The 18,178-nt window shown below is 44.6% G+C and overlaps 2 protein-coding genes across 2 annotated transcripts; both read right to left on the reverse strand.

Annotated features, from left to right (window-relative positions):
• Window positions 1–1,139: 1,139 nt before the first annotated feature.
• On the reverse strand, window positions 1,140–6,646 carry LOC138392037 (C-C motif chemokine 15-like). The gene is made up of 4 exons (XM_069482300.1): window positions 6,313–6,646; window positions 3,855–3,917; window positions 3,284–3,395; window positions 1,140–2,859 (listed from the first exon to the last, which is right to left on the reverse strand). The coding sequence occupies exons 1-4, from the start codon at window positions 6,386–6,388 to the stop codon at window positions 2,736–2,738; spliced, it is 375 nt and encodes a 124-aa protein (XP_069338401.1). The 5' UTR covers window positions 6,389–6,646; the 3' UTR covers window positions 1,140–2,735.
• A 3,215-nt stretch (window positions 6,647–9,861) lies between these two features.
• Window positions 9,862–14,201, reverse strand: LOC138391380 (C-C motif chemokine 23-like). Its single transcript, XM_069481039.1, has 4 exons — window positions 14,049–14,201; window positions 11,099–11,161; window positions 10,539–10,650; window positions 9,862–10,126 (listed from the first exon to the last, which is right to left on the reverse strand). The coding sequence occupies exons 1-4, from the start codon at window positions 14,122–14,124 to the stop codon at window positions 10,039–10,041; spliced, it is 339 nt and encodes a 112-aa protein (XP_069337140.1). The 5' UTR covers window positions 14,125–14,201; the 3' UTR covers window positions 9,862–10,038.
• Between the last annotated feature and the right edge of the window lie 3,977 nt (window positions 14,202–18,178).

The raw sequence follows: 18,178 nt of genomic DNA on the forward strand, positions 1-18,178 counted from the left end.
TCAGGCCGGGCGCGGTGGCTCACGCCTGTAATCCTAGCACTCTGGGAGGCCGAGGCGGGTGGATTGCTCAAGGTCAGGAGTTCGAGACCAGCCTGAGCGAGACCCCGTCTCTACTAAAAATGGAAAGACATTATATGGACAACTAAAAATCTATATAGAAAAAATTAGCCGGGCATAGTGGCGCATGCCTGTAGTCCCAGCTACTCGGGAGGCTGAGGCAGTAGGATCGCTTAAGCCGAGGAGTCTGAGGTTGCTGTGAGCTAAGCTGACGCCACGGCACTCACTCTAGCCTGGGCAACAAAGTGAGACTCTGTCTCAACAAAAAAAAAAAAAAAAAAAAAAAAAAGACAATGATTCATTTTTCAACTCTTTTAAATTATTTTTTGGTTATTAAAGAAATATGTGTCTTTTATAAATACTATATACAATGTTGAAATTATGAAGTCAAGAGTGACAGTTCCTGTCAAATTTCCACTCTACTATGCAGCATCAGTATTACCTAGAGACTTGTTAGAAATGCTGATTCTTTGGTCCTAGTCCCAGTGCTACTGAACCGGATTTCTAGGGGTGGGCACCAGCAATCTGTGTTTTAACAAGCCCTCCTGATGGTTCTTATGCTGAAGTTTCAGATGCCCTTATCTACAACACAGCTTTCTAACTAGTGTGCTTCAGTATGTGGTATCTTTAGTCCCTGGGCAGTCCAGGTGGGGTATGGGGAGGCTTGAGTCCCAGTTGCCTTCATATAAACAGCCTTATCTTTTATTATTATTATTATTTTTACTTCTTTTTAGACAAGGTCTCACTCTGTTGCCCAGGCTAGAGTGCAGTGGCATCATCATACCTCACTGCAACCTCAAACTCCTGGGCTCAAGCAGTCCTTCTGCCTCAGCCTCCCAAGTAGTTGGGACTATAGGCACACGCCACCACACCAGGCTGAGCCTCATCTTTTTACTCCAAGGTTGCATAATTATTTGGAGACTTAGTGATGAGAAAGATATGATTCTTGCACTCACATGTCATATCTTATGCTATTTGCAGTCTTCTATACAGACTGAAATATTCTTGAAGGGCAACAATCTAGCGTGTTTTGTTCTCATGATTTTCCTAAGGCCTAACACAATTGTGCATTGTGTTCCTAGCACAATGCATAACATAAAGTAGCCACTTGATAATAATCTGAGTGACAGCATATATCTGTTACAAGATTCCAGAGACAGAGAGATGGGTCCTTCTATCTGGGATGATGGGGGAAGGTTTTATGGTAGCATTTAATTTGAGCCCTTGAGATTGGGTTGAGTTTTTCTGGACAGAGGTCAGAGGAAGGCATTTCTGGCAGAGGACACCACATAAAGTAAGGAAGCAAAAAAGAACAAACTGTTTTTGAGGAACTGTGAAAATAGAATATGGGAGTATTATGCAATTAACCTGCACATAACATATTTTTGTCCCCTCTAAGACCTCATAGAGCTCTGTGAGTGGCCAGATGCTTGTTTAGAATGGACAGTCTTGGTTTTCATCCCTCACTTCTGTTGAGCTGCCATTTGTTGTGACCCAACACCTTCCTAAGTGGCCCTCTGGCACCCATACTACTCTCTCTCCCCCTTTCATTCTTCTGAGCTTAACAACTTGACCTGTCAGAGAACTCAGGGAAACTTCACACATTCCCCTTTGGTCTAGCACAGTTTTAATCCAACAACCCTTTTGAAATTTTCCCAAAGGCTCTGAAACAAAATCTCCACAGCGAATCCAGAAATTTCTGGGTCACCATCCCCCAGTCATATATTTAGGCCTTAGTGGGTTGGTTTCAACTCAAAATTTCTGAATTCAACAGCATTCAGTGAAGTCATGAGCACAACAAGGAAGATCATAAATGGATCAAAATACAGGCTAGAACCCTGAGCATCTGTGTTTGTCTTTTTTATTTATCTCCTTAAATCCCACTGAAATGACAGAAGAAATATAAACATAAGTTCATGTAGCAGTTGGGAGTCAGAAAAAATGACATTAGCCTATCATAAAGTGAGACATTTCTGTTTTCTATAAAGGACATGGGTCAGCTTGATGGCAAATCACAAGAAGGCTGAAAAAAGGTGTATTCTCATATAGGTGAAGGAGATCATTGAAAAGGAGAATTTTCTCAGCAGGACCCTGGATAACCCAGAGATCAGTCAGGGGATGCTGGGAGGAGAAACCTGGCTTGAGTGCGTAGCTACAACCCTACCAGTGAAGTCCTTGAAGATTGTCTCCAAGAATGAAGCAGTTGCCATGAAACAAATGTTGGGAGTATGCGTATGCTAATATGGAATGCTAATGAAATGAAGACAAGCATTTCTCTTTTGGTTAACAGAAAAAAATCAAAAGAAAATTATGGGACAAGAGATCATCACGGATGAAATATTGAGCTAGTGATAGAGTAAGAGAAACTGTTTCCTGAAACTGTAGCCAAGCCTTCAAAGACGAGCTATTTTAGTAGAGAGGAGAAGATGAGTTATAATGTGAATTTGTATTTAATCTCTTTGGGGCTCAGCAGTTCTTTCAGTTTTATTTCAGTTTATTTTCTCTTAAAATTTGAGTATAAATTCCTCTTAAAATTGAATATTCTCTGTTAGATGTATTACTTTTACAATGAAAACAGAACAATACTTTTTTAAAGTAATTCAGGCCAAGAAACTCACAGGAAGTGTTGGGGCAAGAGAGTTGGAGATGGGGTGGCTGGCCCCTTTTGTCCCTTTTCCTCAAGAAATTGTCATTATTCCTGGGTTTGTGGATACCGAGTAGGACTTCAGTTTTCTCATGCAATCTTGAACTCCTCCCCCATCGGGGTGGGCACAGACAAGTTGTCCTTTCTTGGTGTGGAAGCTGGGGACAACGGGGAGAAAGATCACACGCTGAGGTGTGTTCAGCAAATGCAGAGGAGGAGCCCCATCCTCCCTGCCCCTTGGATCCCCCATTTGAAACAGCCTGTCCTTCCCACTCTCTGCTGGTGGCAGCTCACAGCCAGTGTGCCCATGAGGCCCTCCTTCAGCCTGTGAGACCCTCTAGTGACTCATGGGCATGTCCTTCCTCAGCCTTGTGCCTACTCTCTCCTTCCTTCCCTACCCCTCTCTCTGCTGGGGGCATCTCATCCCTGATACCCCACAGGGTCCTAGTAAGCGCACAAGCTGCCCCTTCCCTGGCAGGATGCAGAGGGTGGGACTTTTCTGACACCCAGCCATCAGGTCCTCCCTGCAAGACCCTGCAGCCTCCCTGTCCCCAACACATGGTCGGTGAGCTTGGCACTTACATGACTCCTGGCTGGGAGCACGCACTGCTGGTTACAAAATAATCTTTCATGATTGAACACCGGATGCTTCTTGAGGTGTAGGAGAAGCAGCAGTCAGCAGGAAGTGCAAAGGCTGTAGCAAGAGAAAGGGCCACGTAAGGGCCAAGTCTTTTTCCTCAAGAGCACCGTGCAGGGTAAGAAGGTGCAGGACTCAGAAGAGGTGATGCCTCCTCCTTGGCCAGCCCTTGCTTCACACCCTCCCCAGGGTTGAGCTGTGTGTCTGAGGACAGGCAGGGTGGGCCACAACAGGGCCAGGAGCATTTCCCCCAGAAGGGGAGGCATCCTCAGACACCTGCAGGTGTCAGAGAGCACCCTCTGCCCAAGGGAGCAGACTGCTGGGGCAGCCAGGGGAGAATAGAGAAGGCAACTGTGCAGGAGGTCCCCATGGCCATCCTGATCTTCCTTGGAGGTGTTCACCACCTTCAGACCCCTCCCGTTCTTCCCCCATCCTGTAAATGGGCTGGCTGGAAGCCATAGGGCAGATCTGTACCTCCTTGCTGCTTTTAAGTATATGCTATATCTGATCATTTACCATGGTAAATTATTGGAGGTTTCAGCTCACGCATTTCCATCATGAGTTCTCTTGTCTCTGTATCTGGAAGAAACAGACAGGGCTGGGAGAAAAATCGCTGGAAGGCAGCATAGTCTCAGTGTCTACACCCACCCCACTCCTCACCCCCATCCCGAAGCAGAGGCTCTGATGCTGGACCAGTGCCACCTGCCCGGGTTCTAGCCCTGTTTCCTGGCCCATTTGTTCCATTAGGGCCCTGAGATTCTTCAGGGACCTTTTAAAATGTTTGATATATATGGACATTCTATTAATTCTGAAATACTAAAAGCAAACTGCAAATCTAACATGGTTAAGTTAATCAAATGTTTACATAATGTGATAAAATCCATAATTCTTTCTATACATTTCTGGAATCTACAGAGCTCTGGAAACAGAAGGTTTTTCATCAACCCACTTGGTGGCACAATGTCAACTGCAGTGAAGTGAGACTATTTATAGTCTTTTTTTAATCCCATGTAGTATAAACGTTTGCATATGTTTGCTGCAGAAATATTGCTGTGTTTGACCAAAGTATGCTTCTCAGACATCACCAGGGATGTTAAGTACCTTTTTAAAACCAGAAAAATTTTGTATTGCAAAATACGTCTAGCCCCAAAGATTTTAGATAAGGGCCATGTACCTGTATTGTACTAATTAGGAAAATGCAAGGAAACTTTTAGGTCATTGTTATACTGTTACATATGAATTATATTTAATAAGGCACATGGGTACACTTTGATTTGCTTGATATGTTGTGGGTGGGCTTGCCAAAAAAAAAAAAAAAAAAAAAAAGATCTTAAATGGCCTTGTCTTTCCATAACTACTTCCTAACTAGCCCATATCCTAATTTTATCACTTACTAGCTGTGTGATCTTGAGTAAGTTATCTAAGGTTTATATGCCTTAGTTTTCTCACTTGTAAAATGTGAATAATAATAGTAATATAATAATGTGCAAAATATATAACATTGCTGATGTCCTACTGTTTTCTTTTTCTTACAAGAATGGCAAATTTACATTTGTTCAACCCAATACCTACCCCACCGGGTTGTTAGGAAGAATCAATGTGTTAATATCTCTAAGACATTTAGAACAGTGGCTGCCTGGCACATAGGAGGTACTAGATATGTGTTTGTTAAATAACAAAATAGAATGTCCAGATGAACTGTATTAATCCTGGTTTTTATTTTCTGTATCTTATGATGTTTTGACATCTTAAAAGTCTTGACAGCTGGGGCGAGACTGCCCCTCCCAGGGTGAGCCAATTCATAGACGTAGCAAAGAGCTCAGACCTTTCATATACAAATCAACTCATACGGAGCTCATATGTCCAACCACCTCCTTTGTTTAACTCTCACACGCCAAGCCAACATTTCCCCTGCCCTAAATCATGCTAAGGCCAGGTACCAGATAACCAGAGACCATCCCTGGGTCCCAAAGCCTGCTGGACTTACTCAGACTAGCCGATTCTAAACTGCACACTCTGCTTTGCCCTGCCTCTTCCCCAGAAACCCAGCGAAGGTTCTTGCATATGTTGTTTTTGTTTTTTTGTATTTTTTTTTTGAAACAGAGTTTCACTCTGTTGCCCGGGCAAGTGCCATGGTAGCTCACAGCAACCTCAAACTCCTGGGCTCAAGTGATCCTCCTGCCTCAGCCTCCCAAGTAGCTGAGACTATAGGCATGTGCCACCATGCCTGGCTAATTTTTTTTTTTTCTATTTTTAGTAGAGACGGAGTCTCCCTCTTGCTCCAGCTGGTCTCGAGCTCCTGACTTTAAGCAATCCTCCTGATTCGGCCTCCCAGAGTGCTGGGATTAAGGCTCCTGGCCTCTGGCATGGGTTTTTCCCTCCCTCCTGCTCATGCCTCCTGACCAAAACCTGACGCCCCTTGGGGCCCCTGTGCCATGGTGTACCTCCTTCTCTTGGGAAATGTAAGTAACAAATTCTTTTTTTCAATGGCATTGGCCTCTCTGTGTTGATACTCAATCACCTCCATAAATTAAAATTCCACAGGTACAAATGAGACAGTGACTTTGGGTGAATCACTTGATCACTTGCCTGGCTGTTCCCTCTTCCTTTCCCAAATGATAGTTTCATGCTAGGTGGTATATAACAGTTCTAACATCATAGAATTATATGCTTCTTTCCACAAAGTTGCAATTTCATTATGGTTCTTTTGATCTAGCTAAAATGAGAGCTAAGAGAAGGTATCAGATAATTTTGGTTCCAAATGGGACCCGTCAATTGTGTATATTTTTTTCCAGGGACCAAAGGCTGCAGACAGAGACAGGTCTATACCCTGCTGCTGCTTTTCAACCAGTGCCATAATCATGTCTGGGGCAGAGAGTAGTCACAGGAAGGCAGGGGTGTCCCTCTGCATCTCCTCCCCCGACCGTGAGATACCATGGACCTGGCCACCAGTGAGAAGGTTCACTGGACTCACCATGTATGACGCGGGCCTGGGATCCAAGGGCAGCAGCGAGGATGAGGAAGGCGAGGGCAGCCCCAGAGACCTTCATCCTCCCGGTGGGCAGTGAGAGCTGGCCTGAGGACTCCTGGGCTCACAGGACCCCAGCTCTGCACTTGTATTTATAAGACCAGGCAGTCACAGGGGAGAGGTCAGAATGCTGTTATTTGGCTATATAGTAGTTAACAGGCTATTTCTGAAAAAGAGAACAAGGCTGAGAATGAAGCAGGAAGTAAAGGGCAAAGATGACGTGAGTGTCCTTATGGACCTTTGGAACTGTTCTAATGGGTACAGGCAGAGAGAGTAAATATTTCAAGGAAGACTCTTCCCTCTGGCAGAGTCATTTAATCCTCTAAATGTGAGCCCAGGATGGGAGTCGGGGACTATCTGTCACTCCCCAGCTCATTGAACTTGGTGGACACTGCCCCGTGTCCATTTCCAGTTCTATTCCTGGATACCTGACCAGAAGGAACTGGAAAGGTAAGAGCTAGCCAAGCTGGCCACCCAAATGGAGAGCTGGAATGTCTTCAGATTGGGGGCTGGGAGATGTTCCCAGGCACTGATGACCCCGAGTCCTAACTACTCTATTCTGGACCTTCAAGTGCCCCCAAAGCCTATAATCTGGGGTGACCACCAGAGGCAATTCTCTAACCTGTAGCCTTGGCTGTGCGATTCCACAAACAGACTCTGCCAGTGGCCGCTCACAGACTTAGGGTCAACTCCTATGTTTCCGTCTGAGTGTAGAAGGCCCTCCAGAATAGGTTCTCTTTGCATACACAGCTCCTCTCTTTTTCAGTATAGGGACATTTTAATACATTTTAAATTTAACAGTTAATGATGCATTCATTAATTTAGATTTTATACTTTTTGTCTTTTAGAGTGAATAAATTTTTTCAAGGCCCCCCTACTGGGTGCTTAGTGGATAAATTGGTCCTGTGCTATGTTAATTCCTACTAACCCACGGACTCTGCTCAGCAGTCACCTCTGTCAGACAGACTGCTTGTCTCTCCTGCCCTCTAGGCTAGGCCAAGTGTCCCTCCCTCCTAAGTGCTTCTGCAGCGTCTGATACTTATTAATAAAGCTACTATAGCACCCGTTACACTCTATTTTAAATGCTTACGTACTTAATGGCTCCCCACCCCCAACCAATATAACGTGTGTGTGTGTGTGTGTGTGAGTGTGTGTAGTTAAAAAAAAAAACAACAACACATAACCTGAGATCTACCTTCTTAACAAAATCCCCAGTGTGCAATTATAAGGTCCTTGAAGAATGTCTCCAAGAATGAGATAGTTACCATAAAACGAATGGTGTGAGTCTGTAAGTACAAATACAGATAATAATGAAAGGAAGACATGTATTTCTCTTTTGGTCAATAAAAAAAGTCAATTAAGAATTGCTGGAAAATAAGAATCAACATGAGATTATCATGGGTTAAACATTAAGTAAATGAAACTGTGTCCTTTGAGGAAATAATGGTGTGAACTAAAATGAAATCTTAAGCTCCCCGGCCGGCCGAATGGACCCCCCTCTTGGCCAAGGGGACCCCAGATAATACCCTAAAGCTGAGTTGCTGGCCAGAAGGGAGGCCAGACAAGCCTCGTCATGCCCCCTCCCTTCTTGGAGATACGCTTTGTAACTCATTAACAGGCGCAGGGCTCAAACCACACCTGCAGGTTATCAATTGACAGATCACATGAGTCTATGTCTGGTGTACTTGTCTCTGATTAACAGACGTCCTTATCTTAACTTAAAACATGCCAGGGCTTTAGACAAAGCTTCATTTCTTTTCCTTTTTTTTTTTTTTTTTTGCTACAAAAGATATGAGACAGTCTCCACAAAGCTTCATTTCTTTAACCAATTATAAATCAAAGATTCTTTAAACCCACCTATAACCTGTAATTCCCCACTTTGAGATGTCCTGCCTTTTCGGGCCAAACCAATGCACACCTTCCATGTGTTGACTTACGATTTTACGTGTAATTCCTGTCTCCTTGAAATGTATAAAACCAAATGGTAAACCAACCACCGTGAGATCACTTGCTCAAGGCTTCTTGGGCGTGGCTCTCCAGGCAATGGTCACACATATCTGGCTCAGAATAAACCTCTTTAAATCATTTTACAGAGTTTAGGTTCTCTTCTGTTGACAATGGTAAAAGATGCTGTTTTCTAAACTGTAGCCAAACCTTCAAAGATTAGCTATTTTAGTAGGGAGCAGAAGATGAGACATAGTGTGAATTTGCATTTAATCCCCTTAGGGTTATAATAATTCCCAGCTTTTCTCATTATCTCAGGACTTTTTTCTACCACAGTAGTGATTTAGCCTTATAAAGGTTATTTGATTATGGATCAGTTTTCTCCCTTTGATTTCATAGGCAAATCACCCTAAAAGTAAGCATAGGTTTTAAACTTTTTTTCCAAATAAATAATATTTTGTTGTTGTTTAGAATTAAGTGCTGTCTTTTGTCAGACACTTGACCAAGATATACTAATTATAAATATAAACTTACATGCTTTAATAGAGGTGTATATAAAATTGATGTTAACTCTATCTTTAAATGTTTTTATTAATGTCCTTTAACTTTAGGGAAAAAAATCTCTTAGAAACTTATACCTATTAAGAAAAACATCTAAAAATTAGAAGTAGGCGAAAGGATGACTGCATGCTTTTCAATGTCATATTGGAATATTGTCTAACAGGACCACACCAGGAATCCTTAAATCTGTAAGGGAATGTGCTTTTGATTCATGTTCTATTTACTCTTGATTAGGCCCCAGACATTATGAAATTACATGTTAGCTTGTAAATTTTTATCTAGCACAGATGCAAATGATTTCTGTTCACTAGAAAAGATTAACCCAAAAGGTTACAATTTTACTATTGCCATATACACAGGATATTAATGTGAGCTCTAATTTAGCAAACTTATTTCAGAATGTCGCTGCCGATTAACTGTACAAATGTCTGTTTCTCAAAAGACCTTAGAATTATTTTAATGGTCCCCTCACTAATGGGTTAAGTACGTCTTTGACACATAACTCAATCTAAATTTGAATGAGTCGTCCTTTTGGTTTTTAAGAAATTACACTGTGTCTCTTGTTTTGAAGACAACACTTATCCAAAGTTCAATAATTCTTTCAGTTTCTTTTTCCTCTTAAAATTCAAGCAAAGCGGCCGGGCGCGGTGGCTCATGCCTGTAATCCTAGCACTCTGGGAGGCCAAGACAGGCGGATTGTTTGAGCTCAGGAGTTCGAGACCAGCCTGAGCAAGAGCGAGACCCGGTCTCTACTAAAAATAGAAAGAAATTATATGGACAGCTGCTAAAAATATATATAGAAAAATTAGCCGGGCATGGTGGCGCATGCCTGTAGTCCCAGCCACTTGGGAGGCTGAGGCAGGAGGATTGCTTGAGCCCAGAAGTCTGAGGTTGCTGTGAGCTAGGCTGACGCCATGGCACTCTAGCCTGGGCAACAGAGTGAGACTCTGTCTCAAAAAAAAAAAATTCAAGCAAAGCAACTTAGATATTCTTTATTGGATGTATCGCTTTAAAACCAGAACAGAAGAATAAATGTTGTTTTTTAAAAAATAATTCAGGCCAAGAGATGCTCATAAGAGAGTTGGGGCAAGAGAGCTGGAGGTGGTTGTCTGGCAACTAGTGTCCCATCTTGCCAGCAGTTGTCATTATTCCTAGGTCCTTGATATTTCAGTTCAGCTTCAGGTTTGTCATGCAGTCCTGAACTTGACTGTTGCTGGGGTGGGCACAGAAACGTTTCCCCCTCTTGGTGTAGAAGCTGGGGACAAGGAGGAGAAAAATCACACACTGAGGTGTATTCAGCAAATAAAGAGGGGGAGCCCCGTCCTCCCTGTCCCTTGAAACAGCCTGTCCTTCCCACTCTCTGCTGGTGGCAGCTCACAGCCAGTGTGCCCATGAGGCCCTCCTTCAGCCTGTGAGACCCTCTAGTGACTCATGGGCATGTCCTTCCGCAGCCTTGTGCCTGCTCTCTCCTTCCTTCCCTACCCCTCTCTCTGCTGGGGGCATCTCATCCCTGATACCCCACAGGGTCCTAGTAAGCGCACAAGCTGCCCCTTACCTGGCAGGATGCAGAGGGTGGGACTTTTCTGGACACCCAGCCATCAGGTCCTCCCTGCAAGACCCTGCAGCCTCCCTGTCCCCAACACATGGTCGGTGAGCTTGGCACTTACATGACTCCTGGCTGGGAGCACTCACTGCTGGTTACAAAATAATCTTTCATGATTGAACACCGGATGCTTCTTGGGGTGTAGGAGAAGCAGCAGTCAGCAGGAAGTGCAAAGTCTGCAGCAAGAGAAAGGGCCATGTCTTTTTCCTCAAGAGCACCGTGCAGGGTAAGAAGGTGCAGGACTCAGAAGAGATGATGCCTCCTCCTTGGCCAGCCCTTGCTTCACACCCTCCCCAGGGTTGAGCTGTGTGTCTGAGGACAGCCAGGGTGGGCCACAACAGGGCCAGGAGCATTTCCCCCAGAAGGGGAGGCATCCTCAGACACCTGCAGGTGTCAGAGAGCACCCTCTGCCCAAGGGAGCAGACTGCTGGGGCAGCCAGGGGGAAATAGAGAAGGCAACTGTGCAGGAGGTCCCCATGGCCATCCTGATCTTCCTTGGAGGTGTTCACCACCTTCAGACCCCTCCCGTTCTTCCCCCATCCTGTAAATGGGCTGGCTGGAAGCCATAGGGCAGATCTGTACCTCCTTGCTGCTTTTAAGTATATGCTATATCTGATCATTTACCATGGTAAATTATTGGAGGTTTCAGCTCACGCATTTCCATCATGAGTTCTCTTGTCTCTGTATCTGGAAGAAACAGACAGGGCTGGGAGAAAAATTGCTGGAAGGCAGCATAGTCTCAGTGTCTACACCCACCCCACTGCTCACCCCCATCCCGAAGCAGAGGCTCTGATGCTGGACCAGTGCCACCTGCCCGGGTTCTAGCCCTGTTTCCTGGCCCATTTGTTCCATTAGGGCCCTGAGATTCTTGAGACATGGAGACGGTCTATTAACTTTGCAATAATAACAGCAAGCTGTACATCTAACATGGTTATGTCCCCATAATGTGATAAAGTCCACAATTCTTTCTACACATTTCTGGAATCCACAGGGCTCTGGAAGCAGTTTTTCTTCACCCCACTTGGTGGTACGATGTCATGAGAAGTGAGACTATTTACAGTCTTTATTTATCCAATTTGGTATAAATATTTGCATATGTGTGCTGTAGAAATATTGCTGTGTTTGATTAAAGTATGCTTCCGAGATCCCATCAAGGATAAGTATCATCCAGGTATGTATTTCCCTTTTAGAAGTCGTTTTTTAAACCATTAATAAAACAGACCTATGTAGTACCTCTTTAAAAAATTATTTTTTATTATCATCATTTTTTGAGACAGGGTCTTTCTCTTTCTCTCCTGGGCTAGAGTGTAGTGGTGTCATCATAGCTCACTGCAACCTCAAACTCCTGGGCTCCAGCGATCCTCCTGCCTTAGCCTCCTGAGTAGCTGGGACTACAGGCACGTACCATCATGCTCAGTTAATTTTTCTATTTTTTGTAGAGTTGGGGTCTCACTCTTGCCCAGGCTGGCCTCAAACTCCTGGCCTCAAGTGATCCTCCCACCTCAGCTTCTCAAAATGCTAGGATTACAGGTGTGAGCCATCTTGCCAAGTCTATTATTTTTTTAGAGATAGGGTCTCCTAAGCTGGTGTGCAGTGGAGTAATCATGGCTAACTGTAACCTTGAACTCCTGGGCTCAAGCAATCCTCTTGGCTTAGCCTCCCAGGTAGCTGGGACTACAGGTGAATGCCACTATGCCTAGTTAATTTTTAAATTTTTTGTAGAGATAGGATCTCACTGCCCAGGCTGGTCTTGAACTTCTGGCCTCAAGAAATCCTCCCAGCTTGGCCTCCCAAAGTGCTGGTATTACATGTGTGAGCCACTGCGCTTGGCCAAAAAATTATTTTTTAAAGTTGTGTTTAAATATATGTGACATAACATTTGCCATTCTAACCATTTGTAAGTATACAGTTCAGTAGCATTAAATACATTGAAATTACTGTGCCACTATCAACACCATGCATTCATAGAACCTTTTTCATCTTGCAAAACTGAAACTCTGTACCCATCAAACATTAACTCCCCGCTCCCCCTCCTGCCCCAGTCCCTGGAAACCACTGTTCTACTTTGTATCTCTATGACAATTTCCCTACTCTAAGGACCTCGTATGATTAGAATCATACAGTATTTGTCCTTTTGTGACTGGCTTCTTTCACTTAGCATAATGTCCTCGATGTCCAGCCATGTTGTAGCATATGTCAGAATTTCCTTCCTTTTTAAGGATATATAATATTCTATTGCATGTATGAACCACATTTTGTTTATTCGTTCATCTCTTGATGGGCATTTGTATTACTTCTACCTTTTGGCTATTGTCAATAATGCTGCTATGAACTAAAATCTCTGCATGTACCTACTCTGAATTCTTTTGGTTATGTACCCAGAAATGGAATTGCTGGGTCATACCATATTCACTTTTAATTCCGGAAAGATTCTACATTCCAAAATTTATCAGCACCAAAGGTTTTGAATATGGAATTGGGGTCCTGCACTATGCTAATTGGGCAAATGAAACTAAATTTAGCTTTTTTTCCTTTCTGTTTTTTTTTTTAATTTTTAAAGTTAGTTTATTTCCACAATTGACTATTGTCACAGAATAAAGCTAGATTTAAAAATCAGTGTTTACTTTTCATAGTGAAACAAAGATTTTGGCAATAAGGATTCAGATGTTAACTTAGTCCAACAATTGCTTTCCATTGTTTTCAACTTATTTTTCATATAGTTGTATATAAACATATAAATCATATTTAATGAGGCTCGTGGGTATACGTTAATATGCTCAAGATGATTTGGGGAGGGCTTGCAAAATGAAAAAAGATCTTACATGGCCTTGTCTTTCCATAACTACTTCCCAACTAGCCCATATCCTAATTCCACCACTTACCAGCTGTGACCTTCAGCAAGTTATCTAAGGTTTCTATGCCTCAGTTTTTTCATTTGTAAAATGTGAATAATGATAATATGTAAAACTATATAAAATTACTGATTTTCTGTTTTTTTCCCCTACAAAAATGATAAATTCATTGTTCAACCTAATACTACCCCAACAGGGTTGTTAGGAGGACTCAAGGTGTTAATACCTGTAAGAGAGTTAGAACAGTGCCTGCCCCATACATAGAAAGTACTAGATATGTATTTGTTAAATAAAAATAAGATGGTTAGGTGACCTTGGTTGAGTCACTTGCCTGGGTGGTTCCATTTCCTCTCCAAAATGATAGAGATGCTACTAGACAGCACATAACAGTTCTAACGTCATAGAATTCTATGCTTCTTTCTACAAGTTTACAATTTTGCTACAGTGCTTTTGATCTTGCATTTAATAGTCCTGTGTCAACTAAGGGAAGGTATCAAATAATTTTAGCCATGAAAAGGGAAATAATTGGCCCCAAATGGGAAGATTTTCCCCCAGGGACCAAAGGCTGCAGAAAGAGCCTGCTGCTGCTTTTCAACCAGTGCCATAATCATGTCTGGGACAGAGAGTAGTCACAGGAAGGCAGGGGTGTCCCTCTGCATCTCCTCCCCAGACCGTGAGATACCATGGACCTGGCCACCAGTGAGAAGGTTCACTGGACTCACCATGTATGACGCGGGCCTGAGATCCAAGGGCAGCAGCGAGGATGAGGAAGGCGAGGGCAGCCCCGGAGACCTTCATCCTCCCGGTGGGCAGTCAGAGCTGGCCTGAGGACTCCTGGGCTCACAGGACCCCAGCTCTGCACTTGTATTTATAAGACCTGGAGGACCAGGAAGTCACAGGGCAGAAGTCAGAATGCCGTTCTTTGGCAATGTAATAGTTAACATGCTATTTCTAAAAAGGAGAAGAAGGCTGAAAATGCAGCAGGAAGTAGAAGGCAAGGATGTTGTGGGTGTCCCTATAGAATCCTGGAACTGTCCTGATGAGTACAGGCAAAGAAAGTAAAAAAAAAAATTTTTCCTGAGACAGAGTCTCGTACTGTCACCCCAGGTAGAGTGCAGTGGCATCATCATGGCTCACAGCAGCCTCAGACTCCTGGGTTCAAGGGATTCTCCTGCCTCAGCCTCCCAAGTAGCTGGACTCTACAGGTGCGTGCCATTATGCTCAGCTATTTTTCCTATTTTTAGTAAAGACAGGGTCTCACTTTTGCTCAGGCTGGTCTCGAACTCCTGAGCTCACACCATCCTCCCACCTAAGCCTCCCAGAGCGCTAGGATTACAGGTGTGAGCCACCGCGCCCAACCAAAAGAGTAAATATTTTAAGAAAACTCCTTCCCTCTAGGAGATTCATGAATGCTCTAAATCAGAGGAGTTTTTCCCTCAGGAGTTAACCACTTTCAGATGCCCAAATAGCCTATAGACATGGGGACCCCCAGAGAGAACACTCTAACTTGTATACCTGGCTATGCGATTCCTTGCACGGTGTCTGGAGATACCTTTGATTCTTCTCTTTGTCTCCTACCCCACGTCTAATTCATTAACAAGTACTTTAATGCTACATCCAAAAATATAACCAGAATCGTATTATTCCTTGAGAGGAAAACTGCTGTTTCTTCTCTACTACTGTTCTCAATACTTCACTTCTGACGCTCCCTACCTAGGGCTAGCACAGACCCCACAGGCTAAGGGCTCGGTCCCCATGAGACTGCCTCCACTTCAGGTGCCAGCTGCAAATAGTGGGTCCCCAGATGACCCACAACTTCTGTCCAACTTGGCTACCAGAGGTTATTACCATGACCCCCTCCTCAGGTTCTTTCATTTGCTAGAATATTTCACACACTCAGAAAAGCAATTTACTCGCTAGATTATGGCTTTATTATAAAGAATACAACTCGGGAATGGCCAGATCAAAGAGATGCATGGGGCGAGGTGTAGGGGAGGGGCACAAGTTTCCACACCCTCTCCAGGTGGAAGAGGCACCTACCTTTCAGCACCTACTGCCACGTGCTCACCAACCTGGGAGCTCTCTGAACCCCATCTTTTTGGGTGCTTATGGAGGCTTAATTACATAAGCATGATTGATGAAATCATTGGCCATTGGTGATCAAGTTAATCCTTAGCCCCTCTTCCCCTCCCTGGAGTTTAGGGGGTAGGGCTGAAGTCCCAATCCTCTAATGGTTGGCTCCCCTGGAAACCAGCCCTCATCCTTAGAGCTTTCCAAAAGTCACCTCATTAATTAATGTTACAGTAACTGATGTTACTCAGGTGTGGTCAGAAGTACTTGTCCAGTACTTCCAGGTTGCACATGTCTGAGGGTCCTGTAGCCATCTCACACCTCAGCATCAGAGAATCCCCAATGCAGGAAAAGGGGTGTGCACGCTGGCCTAGGTGAGGCGAGGTCAGATTATGCCCCCATGAGGCTGGGCAAAGCCTGTGCATGGCCGGGTGCTGTAGCACCTGCTAGAATAAGAGATGGGGCTGATAGGGTGGAGTGATGTAGTGTGTCTGACACAGTATTAAATGCATATTTGTTCAGTGAAAGAAAGAAAATGAAGAAACAAATTGCATAATATTCATCAACCAATGTGTTGATTTCACAACATGTTGCCATTTGTTGACCTCTCCAATATAGAAAACATTTCGAGAGTGGTTTTCGCATGCTTCCTGAGTTTTTTGTTACCCCTCTCCCCCACCACCAAGCATCCTTGGTGACATTTAAGAATCAGATGAGGCCGGGCGCAGTGGCTCACGCCTGTAATCCTAGCACTCTGGGAGGCCGAGGTGGGCGGATCGTTTGAGCTCAGGAGTTCGAGACCAGCCTGAGCAAGAGCGAGACCCCATCTCTACTAAAAATAGAAAGAAATTATATGGACAGCTAAAAATATATATAGAAAAAATTAGCCGGGCATGGTGGCACATGCCTGTAGTCCCAGCTACTCGGGAGGCTGAGACAGGAGGATCCCTTGAGCTCAGGAGTTTGAGGTTGCTGTGAGCTAGGTTGATGCCACGGCACTCACTCTAGCCCGGGCAACAGAGTGAGACTCTGTCTCAAAAAAAAAAAAAAAAAAAAGAATCAGATGAGCTCTACTTGGGACTTAGCTTGGCACAACCAAGGGGACAGGCTGTGCTGTTCCACAAGGCTGCTCCAACCGCAGAGATCCTAGAAGGCTGGTAAAACAACAGCCGATGCCCAGCGAGCACTTTCCGTGTTCACAGGCCTTGGGCCATGCTGGCATCATTTCACAACTATCCTATAGGGAGTTACTATAATTGTTTCACAATATTACCTAGCATACCACGCAATTTCTTCTCTTGCAGAAATACCAAATATCCTGTCATCTTTGTGAACACACCTCTTACCACATCCCATGATGTGCACTTGCTCAGCACATTTGTCTAGTGTGTGCTCCGCTACCCTATAATATTACAGGGGGAGTGTAGGGCGAGGGTCAGCACATTTGAGCTAAAATGTCCCCGCATTGGGGTAGCCTGCCTTCTTTCTCAGTCCTGCATTCAGTCTATGGAAATTTTCTGCTGTTAATTTCAATTTCATCTCTCACTCCTTTCTCACTGGTTCAAGGCATGGCGTGTCTGCGTCCCCGACTGGTCGTGAAGCCTGAGAAGGGCTGCCCCACGTACAGCTCCCTTCAGAGGAAAGGGGCCTCAAGTCGTGGCTCTTCCCTGCATAGGGTGCTCTTCCTTGAGTTTCCAAGTGAAACCATCCCAGGTGACCTCATCTGATGGACCAAGGATTGTACACAAGCCTGTCACGTGTGCAGGGAGGGCAGGGCGTGAGCCAAGCCAGCTGTCTTGAGCTGTCTCAGCAGGAACTCTTCCCACCAGACGTTACGCACACTAAATAGCCTCAAAGCAGCTCCATAACATTGTTTTAGCTGTGAAGTAAAATGAAAGGTGAGCTAAGAAGGTCCCTTGAGCTCAGAGGGTTGTCCCAAACAAAGGTGAGGGAGTGTTCTAGCTCTCTCTCGGGCCAGCTGCACATCCTTTTGGGGAAGACAGTCACGTGCGTGCAGTATCCAACCCTTGCACGGCTGCACGAGAGTGCCTTGGGCCTGGAACACTTCCTGAGCAAGAGAGAAAGAGCGCTCACAGCCTGTCTTTCTCCATTCTAGACTCAGTGTGTGCTCCTTTGTTCTGCTTAAGCATGTGCGCTGTATGGCACCTGGCGGATCCCACTACTGCATCCATTATGGGTGGGGAGGCAAGGGGGTCCTTTGCCTGCAGCACAACAGCGGTGCATACAAACCATTGCCCTCTACCAGCTGCGGATGGGACCAGCAGGCCCTGGGGTACCCGTATGCCTATTGAAACTGACACTGCTCTGTCTCTTCTCTGTGTGAGTAAAGTGCTGTTTTATCCAGTGCCTGTGTAAGTCCTGTCTTTCTCGGTGACCCCAACACCTGCAAATCATGTAGTGGGTTGACATCCTGGTGCTGCTGCTCCTGGTGGTAGATAACAGGTGTCACTTGCTTGACAAATCGCCATTTTGGAAGCACCAGGACTGGTACTATTTTAAGACCCAGGCAAGGAGTGACCCTGTCCTGGCCCCAGGCCTTAGAAGACTCTTCATAATACAAACACACACAAAACAAGTTTGTCAGGGAGCACAGAGGCACCCATATCTCTGGGCATGTGGCACTCAGGGCTGGCCCAGCATGGCTCATAGTTGTACACATCCACTGCTGTGACGAACACTCTTCCTGCCCTAAGGAAAGTGCTTCTCCACCTCTCCTGCCCTATGTCCTTCGAATGAAACACACCTGGGTGCCGATGCTGTG

Source organism: Eulemur rufifrons, chromosome 9 (assembly GCF_041146395.1).
Source record: "Eulemur rufifrons isolate Redbay chromosome 9, OSU_ERuf_1, whole genome shotgun sequence".
Classification (NCBI taxonomy): domain Eukaryota; kingdom Metazoa; phylum Chordata; class Mammalia; order Primates; family Lemuridae; genus Eulemur; species Eulemur rufifrons.